The sequence below is a fragment of the Vigna unguiculata genome, chromosome 1 (assembly GCF_004118075.2).
Source record: "Vigna unguiculata cultivar IT97K-499-35 chromosome 1, ASM411807v1, whole genome shotgun sequence".
Lineage (NCBI taxonomy): Eukaryota > Viridiplantae > Streptophyta > Magnoliopsida > Fabales > Fabaceae > Vigna > Vigna unguiculata.
In genome coordinates, this window is record NC_040279.1 from 24,369,281 (window position 1) to 24,379,414 (window position 10,134).

The window sequence follows — 10,134 nt, forward strand, 5'->3', positions numbered from 1 at the left end:
GGATACAGAAGAATCTATCGGAGGTTCATGGAGAAGTCCCCATGTATACATGAATTTTTTATCCGTAAAGAGAGAATTATAAAAAAGTAAACAAAGAAAAATATTTGTTTAAACTTTAATGGGTCCAAGAAAATTAATTACTTAAGATTAATAAAAAAGGAAAAATGCACCTAATAACGTGTGAAAATGAAAACTTAAGAAATGATTTACAAATACAAATAGAGGACAATGATAAATTATAAAAGAATATCATAAATTTGAAAATAAAAAAAATACTAATTTGTATCTAATGACATTATCAATGACGAATTTTGAAGAAAATTTTTAGAAGAACTGAAATAATACACTATAAATTATATATTCAATCATTGTTATTAATAAAATAAAAAATAATAATTTAATCATTAATATCCTACTTAAAAATAAGTGAAAGAAATTTATTTTGTGTTGCTTTCATCTTCATAGTTTCCCTTTGGTGATCTTTAAAAACAAATATTCTTTATTTTTCATAAATATACCTAATTAAAGAAAAGATTCAGAACTAAAAAATAAGCTACCAAAATCTAATTAAATATTGAAAAACATATTTATTAAAAAATATATGAAAATTAAGTCATAAATAAAATTAATTATGAATAACTTTTATCTTTATGTTCATAAAAAATCACCGTAGAAAATACTCATGAGATAAAAAAGATATAAAACTAATATTTTAGTATAAGTAAAACAACACTAGAAATTTTTCTTTTTTTAATAATAGAACAAAATATTTGAAAACATGAGAAAAAAGAAATAATGAATTTGTCTTTAACATTTCAATAAACAAATCAAGAGACAAAAAGGAAAATAAAAAATATATTTAAATAAATTTTTCAATATTTATTATATTTAATTATTTATATTTATAGAAAAAAAGTTAAAAATTTATCTAATTTAATTCTCATAAAATCTCATTATACATTGAATTTTAAAAGGTTTCGAAAACCGGGACTGACTTCCTGAAATATCCCTACATATTTAATGTTTTTCTTATTGTGTAATGTTTTTGCTTCTGGATGAAAGAGTTTAACTATTTAACTTCATTTTCATATATCATATTATTAATATATTTTTTTCATATTCCGAATGGGTATACTTAAAAATGTCATCTATTTTATTTCTAACGTATCTTTCTATTTATAATAAACTTCAATTTAGAATAAAAAAAAGTATTCACATACCGAATTTCGAGAGTAAGAGAGAAATTTTATTAAATTTTGTTAAATAAATTCACCGACAAACCATTAGATTAATAGCATAATTAAAAATGTAAAATTAAATATTCTCAATTTAGTAAATAAATTCTGTCAAAATCTTTACTCAATTGACGTTAAACAATTGATATAGAATTTTCACTCATTATATTATAGTGCAGTCCATCGCATCGTGGGAAAAACTGGAAAAAAAAAGTTTTCTTTTTTGTTGAAACCATAGAACAAAGAAAAATGACAAAAGGATTTCAATGACATTGGTTTTCTTTTGGTAAAATTTTTCCAACAGTCATAATAATATTTTTAATGTACCAGTAGTTTTTGTTATTATTAGAAAATTTAGTTAGAGGTTGCTTATGCTTAAAAGTTTAAGTTAAGGTTAATGCTTTTTTATCTTAATCATAATTTGTTCTTTTTGCTCAAATAACAGGTTTTATCCCATGTCAAATACAACAAATACAGTATTATTAGTACTTTTAATCATTAAGGCTCATTGAAATGAAAAATCTGCAAGCATTATGCAACTTCTTTTATTGATATGGTATTTTACAATTGGACATAGATGAAATAACAATTATATATAATTTGAGGGAAGAACAACACAAATCCTGCTCCAGAAAGAAAAAACCAATAGAAAAATGAAAAATGGAGTGAAGCATGAGTGAAGAAAGAGAGAGGAATGAAAGGTGCAGATGTTGTGTTTGGTTTTTCGACTTTAGTGAGAAGCTGAGTTATACTTCAGTTTTATACTTCTCAGTGGATTTTGGAACACATTTATCATGTTAAATTATCATGTTCAATGACCTGTGCCCCTCTCCATTCTTCACCAGGATTCACAATCACAGGCACCAGTAATGAAGCAGGACCAGTGCAGATGAAGTAGCCCTTCCCATATTTCTCTGACAAAGAACCAGGGCTTGATAAATAAATATCCTCAAAACCCATTCTTATCACCCTGAAGAAAATCTCACGTCCCTGAAAATCCAACAGGAACTACTCACCAAAAAGCTTTCACAAAATCTGCTGCATGAAACAAAATTCTAACAGCATATACTCATGCCTCTCAAATACAAGAAAAAGGTAGATATGTTTATAGTTCCTAAACTTAGACCCAACCATTAAAATTCCTTTTTGTACCCATTTGATAATTGGTATAAACAGCTCTAACATGAAACATTTATTAGAAATCCAGATGAGTTTAAGTGTCACATTGGTTAAAAATAAAAAAATTCATAAATTCATTGTCTTAAGATTTTGAATTAAGAGTAGTGTAAATTTTTTACGAGGCTGAGCTCAAATCCTATATATGCAGTTAGATTAGGAGGATATCTATTTATTTTTAGAGTTTGAGGAGCAAACTAGAAGAAATTTTGAAACTCAGCATATTTGACCCAAACAAAAACAAACATCAGTATTTTGTGATGAGATTTTAAAACCACATTACTTTTGATCAATGTTCATAAGTAGTAAATCTGAATTTGAAAATATTCTGATGTTTGATTACAGGGCAGAGTTAGACAATCATTCATTCTAACCTGGTCAATGGTTTCATACTTGGAAGGAGGGGTGTTGTAGAATGTCTTTAATCTTTCCTCTGGAGGTGCAGAATAAACTCTACTCATCTTATTCTCAAGGAGGGTCATAGTCAAATCTTGCTTACCCCATGTGCCAAACTTGACTTCAGGTTCAGCACCAAAGGAAAACCATCTAGGAGGCTCAAATGAGGTAGCTTCAGATGGAGTCAAGATTTGAAAGGGAGAAGATGGAGGAGAGTGAGGGATATATGAGCAGCTTCTGAGGCCTTGAACTGCTGTTCCAGCTCTTGTCTTAGATCGAAAATGGCTTAGTATAGCGTTGGTTAGAGTAGCAGGCTTGGGGCCTAAGTTCTTCGCCACCACTGCAGTGGCCATGCTCACAGGATACAGAGTCACAATGTATGTGAGTTCAAAGAATCTACTGGTGCAGCTCAATTCAACCTGAAGGAAACAAAAGCAAACAACACCATGTTTCAGTGCTAGCTTCACATGCAAAACAAGACTATAACTTGTGTGAAAGAAAAGGGGAATGAAAGGGTAGGTACCTGAAGAGCATCAATGGCATCAGAGTCAACATCAGTAACAGTCCATTCTAAAGTTGAAGGGAGTAACCCTTTGGCTCCAGGTTGCAGTACTTCATTCATGACCAAACCAACCCCACCTTTGGCCTTGTATGGACCCGATTCAGTTGCAGGAATTGTGTAAAGAGCCTCTTCGAAACCATCGTCTTTCCAATGAACTTTTGGTCTGTATGATGTAACATGAGCATCAGGTATGCTTAGCCTCAAGGAGCTTCCATTTCTGATTGTGAGCTCCACAATGGGGATGTTATCAGACTCCAAGAACTTTATGCCTTTTCTGCCAAATTTCTCAGTGAGTGAATCAGCAGTGGGAAAAGTCACTGTAGAGGTGTTTGTTGCTGAGGAGGCCTTTATTAGGTTGAGCTTGGGAAGAGATAAGGAAAGAAAAGAAGCCATGGAGAAGTTGAAATAGGTAGCTACCTCATTTAACAGCTTCCACACAGAGTAGTGATGAACATGTTGTTGTTGCTAAGGTTCACCCTTCACTCAACACAACTATCTATTTGGATTTTTATTTTGGATAAAAATGCGCTTTTTGTTGGCTTTTTGCTTACTCTAAAATGAGGCACTGTGTTGCCAAGTGAAAAATCTTGAAAGGGTCAATCCAATAAGTTCTGAACGGACAAGAAGGAAAACTCTGCTGTGCCACAAATCTCCTTTGTTATCCATTTTGGCCTTTTTCCTTTTCATCATTTGTGGTGTCACATAATTATGTTTTATTTTTCCAGAAGATGACTTCTTTGAATTGAAAACTGATATTTTAGCTCATGATAATAGAAGACTATTTTTCTGTCATCTCTTGTAAAACACGACTTGTGGGAAGGTGAATAATTTCTTAATAGGAATCATTATACGTGAATTAAATGTAGGGTATTTAAAATTTAAGAGAACACGGATCTCCATTGGAACTGAATCATGGTTCAATAACAAGTGACGGTTCGTTTAAAGAGTTGCACATGATTATCCAAAATATCAAATCTATTTTGGATCAAATTTCCCAATTCCTTAAAAGTAGGAACTTGGGGATGATAAAGCGGAAACACGTGCCAGGCATAACAATTTTGAAGCATGATTAAAGCTTTTAAAATCCCATTATTACAAAGTCGTCATCATTGCTAAGAGTAATTGTTGTTACATGTATTCCCAATTTACTTTATGAAAAATTCACCGGAACACAAATTCTAATATGGTTTTGCAACTATAATTCCACCACAAACATTTTACAAGACTCTCACTCTAATTAATATTTTATTTAATTATTGGTAGAAAGATATATTTTCAAAAAAAACAATCTACTCATTCTTATGATTAAGAGTTTTATTTAAAGAAATTTTTTATAAAACATGTCTTAAACTAATAAAATAACGTTTAAATACTCCTAAGATAATTTTCTAAACTGAAGATCCTGTTATAAACTCTTCAATAGAGATGTGGAAAGAATTGGCTAAAAGACAGATCATAATTATGTACCCAAACCCATTAGTCAAATTGAAACTAGATTCGGTTGATTCAACACTTTTATAGAAAAACGTTCCCATGATAATTTTCCTAATAGAACATATTTTAGTTTAAACTTTCTTTGACCGACCATGAATTTATGACCACCGAAGCAAGCGCGTTTTATTAAACGAGACAAAAGAAACTGAAATCAGATACTCCACTCCAGACCAAGATCACATAATCAAAGAGATTTTGAAACTACAAACACCAGCACTCACTACATCACTAAGGAAATGGGTAAAAAACAATACAAAAACAAAAATCACGGAATTACTATCATTGGTTTAACAGCTCTAAGAAGAGTCTTCAGGTGCTGTGGTCGATCCATCCCCTTCTAGGAGCCCCTCTGAATTCATTCTATCTTCTGCTGTATTTGCAGTAGCAGCTTCCTTCGGCAAGGTAGCATCTAGAGACTTTAGCAATGTGACTGTCCCAATTGTTAAATCACTGGGTTTGCTGATCTGTCTTGAACAAGATATCTTGTAAGGTTCATGTTATACTCAATTTAGCTTACATATAGGAGGAGGAAATCAATAAAACACAGCACTCTAAAATTTGCAGAAACATGTCAAATGTAGGAAGTTGTACTACATGATGCAAGGTCATGAGCCTCACCTGTTTTGGGAACTGCTGCTCCTTAGATTTTTTCTCCTGACTTGCCTTTTCACGAGCCTCATAAAATCCAAAATCATCCAAGATGCATGTTTGGCTTGAATGCTCCTTGAAAATTTTCACAACTTGAACTCCCTTCTCAAACTTGACCTGCAGAAGAGACATACATAAGAATTTAGTTGAAAGGGAGGGGGGGTTCGTGGGATATCATAAAACCAACAAGGATATTGTGCAACCTCTGCACAGAAATAATGACCATTGATCATATTATCTCTTCATTAGTTACTATTATATTAACCAATCAAGGATCCAAGTTGTGAAACAAGCTGCAAAGGAAATACCTCCTGAGTATCCCTGCTATTTGTTACAGGTTTGTTTTCATTGTTTTCTAGTGTTATGTGCCTCAATGCGCTATTTGGAATATCCTTTATGACATGCCACTTCACAGAAAAGCAACCAGTCCACCTGTCCTGTTGCCAATAATCTACACTTTTACCAAAATCAACAGGACCCAACATCTCTGCCAAACCAACAAATTGACCACTAGTGTTGACCTGAAGGAAGAAATGAATGAGATGAAACAAGTGGATTAGATAAACCAAGAAAATCTAAAAATTGGCCAATTAAATGGTGCATGTGACACTGACCGAAAATAACAAAAATATGGGACAGCCACCAGTCTTCCCCTTCGCCTCTTGATATGCTGCATCCAGTTTTTTATTGCCATTAGGAGTACTGGCCCAAACACTATACTTTATACTTTTATGAATATCATCCTCACTATAGGATTTGATGACAAAAAACTTGGCATCAGAATAATTCTCAGAAAAATCTTTCCCGTTGTATTGTTCCTTATTGGGTACCAAAAGAACTTCTTTGTTATCGCTCTTCACTGGAAGGTTCTGTCCTTTCAGTAGTAATGTAACAGGTCCGAGACTCTTGATATTTTTATTATCAGAACTTTTGGCAGCTCTTGGTCCCTTGTTTAGCTCAGTGAAACCTTCCATACTTTTTTTAAAACCATAGCCATCACCTGTGGCATGACGCTTGTAATCAACTGAGCCCATTCTGGATCCATATGCAGCAGATCCAAAACGAGAATTAGCCCTAAATGTGTTCCCGTATTGGCTGTACATCCTGTTGCTTGGATACATCCCGTTCATGAATCCAGAAACCAGTTCAAGTCCAGATGGATGTCTGGAACCATTCAAGTTCTGCAATTAAGAAATCATATTTAAGTTGAATTTTGAATTGCTTTTACAAGAAGGCACAATAAACAGAGGGAGGATCTACTGCATCTATATGAAATGCAGCATTTACATAGTACTATAATATGATCAAGTAAACATGAAGCACTGCTAACATACACAGATATGACAATATTATAAATGGCAAGTTGGTTGATGAACATAAGACTAATTTGCTTGGACATTTTCAATTAAGAAAAATACAGATAGCACACAGGCTTGGGTTAAAGGTTTTATGCTTTTAACGGAGAAAAATAACCCAATTAATCAAAGGTCACTTAGGAAAATCACACTCAGGAAGGACCATCATTCCAACATACCGGAAAAGGTGGAAGTTGCTGAAGAAGTCCTTGATTCCTTTGAGAAGTAAAATCTTTGACAGGGGTCATTGATGAAGATAAACCAACCTTGGCTCCATGTTTGGACTGTCTATCAGATATTAAGGACATATCTGATTGGACTGGCAATTGTGTAGCATGGTTACTCATTCTTGGGCCCTGATATCCTGACAAAGGGGCATAAGGTGGCAAGCTAGTCCCTTGATAAGAATCATTTGAATGCAATGTTGTATGCTGGGAACCCGTTAAAAATGACTTTAACCCATTTTTATTTGTAAAATCACTATTGGCCATGTTAACAGTGTTTCCTTTACTCGTAACATTTAATGAAGCAACATGATCAGCATCAACTGCAGTTGATATTTCTTCTTGTGTAGGAGTGATTTTGTTTGGAGTAAATGACACATCAGCAGAAGCTGGAGATTTGTAGTAAGAACATGGATATTGGTACTGTTGCAGCGCATAATGCTGACCATCTTGTTGAATCATGGGAGAAGAGGAATTGGCCGGTGCATATGTTCCATATGGTGTATAACCATAACCGTGATGATACATATAAGAGCAGTTGTCTCCATAAACACCCTGTCATAATATCAAACAAACAGAAATCTTTATTAGATGGCTAAAAGCTTCCCTTGCTTTCTTTATCTACATTTTATCATAAAAATTATGAGAAACAAAACCTAACACAATGATAAAGACAGAAGATGGGACTTTGAGAAAGAAAAAAAAAACTACAGAAGGACATTATTAGATGCAATTATCTATTACCTTAACAATCACTTAACTCAGGACCAGAACAGTTGAAACAAACACACTCATAACTTTGATGGTGGCTAGCACAGTTTAGAACTCTCAGAAATAACCACACAATTAAAGAAGCAGCTAGTACCAGTTCAACATCAATTAATTTTAAAGCTAACATGTAACAGAAATTCTAATGGCCCTCATCCAGTGGATCTTAGGAAACATTATTCTAAAAATGATCCAACCAATGATATTCAGTACAAAAAACATAATAATCACAAGATTGGAAACCAGAGAACAAGGTTTTTACCTGAGTCATCCCCCCATCAAGGTTCATATATCTTGAATAAACATTCCAATCACCTTGCCCATCATAACCTGAAATATAACCATTATCATATTTCTCTAACAGTCTCGGCACCATATTGTTGCAGTCAATAACATACTATCCTCAAAATCCACAACTGCTTACCTTACCTCCATAATAGTATGCCGAAGGGTATCCATTTGGAACAAAGCTTGAATTTGGATTGAACGGCTTGCCCATCCCTTTAGCTGCACCCTTGGAAAAACCAGGTCCATTCTGCACACATATAGACTAAAATAATCAGTCAACATTGCACAACACAAACATCTAGTGCTAGAGACACTTCATTGATGACCAACAAAAGAAAATGAAACAGTAAATTGGAAGCGTTGAAGCACCTTCTTCGCAGGCTCAGTAACTCCAATGGCTTTTGGCTCAGAATCCAGGGTCAAATTTTGCAATAAATCTGCAGTTTCTACGCATTATGGTAAAGGAAAACCATTTACTTCTAATCTAGCTTCATTATTCACAAGCACAAGAAATTAAGAGACAAAGACACCCATGTTAAACAGCAAAAACACAACAGAACAAAAAGAAGAAAAATTGAGCAACTAAACATTATTATACAGAACAGTAAAATTTTCCAGATAAACAAAGCCTCTCAATATATTCTTACGAGCACATTTCCTTTCAAGAAGAGATTTGTTCGCAAACTCTAGACTCTGTGTAAGTAGTTTACAAAAGGAAGAAATTAAGAAATAAAAATTAAAAAGAAAGGGCTTTGACTTGAAAGCAATTGACAACAATGTGTGTTTTAGTCATAACCTAAACTTGTGAAAGCCAGAGAATGATGCACAACTGTAATTACAAAAGAAAAATTATATAGAAGCCCTTATCAGTGAATTACACACCTAGCATGCATAGCTCAGAGAATTGAATAGCAAATATTGTAACTTTAAGAAATGAGCAACAGAGAAATTAAATATAAAAAAGAGGGTTTTGAAGATAAAAGGATACTGTCAGAAGTAGGAGCAACAGCTGCCATGATTGAAATCAGAGAGAGAAAGGGTCGCCGCCAACTCCGTGTTCTTTGGGTTTGAGACACAGAGAAAGAGAGAAGAGGGAGAGCTAAGAACCTATTTCAGTATTTATATTTTTAGTTATTTATATATACCAAGAAAGGTTGCCTCTTCAGTGTAGCAAAAATATTAAGTTCTTAATATTGAAAAATATTAATAATTTGAATGAAATAATTCCTTTATCTTAAATAGGAAATGTATCAGTTTTTGAAATTATTCAAGTAAAGATTAAGTTCTTAAAAGCATTTTTATTTTATTTTATTTTTGTTAATAATTTTTGTAAATTTATTTTCATTTTTCAGTTAAAATATATCTAGATAAACATTTAAAAAAATAAAATAAGCTATTATTTCATTTCTTGAAAATTATAGGTTGTCATACTTTGTTCTTTAGAATAATATTTTGGATCTTGGAAGGATGGTTCAAACCGATAAATTATTATATTTTATGGAAATTCATCTTCTATCTCTTTTAGCAATTTTGTTGTGGGATATACTTATATAATTAAATATTATTCAACTTGGTATGGAAGTAATTTTAGTTTGGTGGTGTTGGATGTATTTAAAACTTTTACACTACAATATGTTAAGATTGAAATTAGTACATCAATTCAAAATGTCAATTACAATTAGTTGTGAATTTTTAGAAAATACCCAAAATTCAAATAAATTGTAAATAACTTTTAGACATATTTTTCACCAAAATATATTATTATGACTCACTTCGTAATCAAAATAAAATTTAGAAATATAAGTATAGTTCATCTTACAATTAAAATAAACACTAAATACAACCACTTCAAATTAAAACAAAAAGTAATTAAACAAGACAAAAAATTTCATGTGTATTTCCCAAAAAAAAAAAAGAAATAGTTATAGATAAACCTAAAAATTCCATTAAAAAAAACAAAAATGCTCACGAAGGTCTTGTTAGCAAGG

The 10,134-nt window shown here is 32.5% G+C and overlaps 2 protein-coding genes across 4 annotated transcripts; both read right to left on the bottom strand.

Moving 5' to 3' along the window:
- Window positions 1–1,743: 1,743 nt before the first annotated feature.
- Window positions 1,744–3,949, bottom strand: LOC114180781 (photosynthetic NDH subunit of subcomplex B 2, chloroplastic). The gene is made up of 3 exons (XM_028067075.1): window positions 3,331–3,949; window positions 2,786–3,226; window positions 1,744–2,225 (listed from the first exon to the last, which is right to left on the bottom strand). The coding sequence occupies exons 1-3, from the start codon at window positions 3,760–3,762 to the stop codon at window positions 2,028–2,030; spliced, it is 1,071 nt and encodes a 356-aa protein (XP_027922876.1). The 5' UTR covers window positions 3,763–3,949; the 3' UTR covers window positions 1,744–2,027.
- A 1,011-nt stretch (window positions 3,950–4,960) lies between these two features.
- LOC114186869 (YTH domain-containing protein ECT2-like) lies at window positions 4,961–9,251 on the bottom strand. Of its 3 annotated transcripts, none has more exons than XM_028074917.1 (9): window positions 9,135–9,251; window positions 8,516–8,592; window positions 8,288–8,393; window positions 8,121–8,188; window positions 7,046–7,645; window positions 6,126–6,692; window positions 5,820–6,032; window positions 5,482–5,628; window positions 4,961–5,327 (listed from the first exon to the last, which is right to left on the bottom strand). In XM_028074917.1, the coding sequence occupies exons 1-9, from the start codon at window positions 9,160–9,162 to the stop codon at window positions 5,160–5,162; spliced, it is 1,974 nt and encodes a 657-aa protein (XP_027930718.1). In that variant the 5' UTR covers window positions 9,163–9,251; the 3' UTR covers window positions 4,961–5,159. The 3 variants fall into 3 exon arrangements, with proteins under 3 accessions (XP_027930718.1, XP_027930728.1, XP_027930738.1); XM_028074927.1 differs by having other exon boundaries at window positions 4,961–5,331; XM_028074937.1 differs by lacking the exon at window positions 9,135–9,251 and having other exon boundaries at window positions 8,283–8,393; window positions 8,516–8,598.
- Window positions 9,252–10,134: the final 883 nt, after the last annotated feature.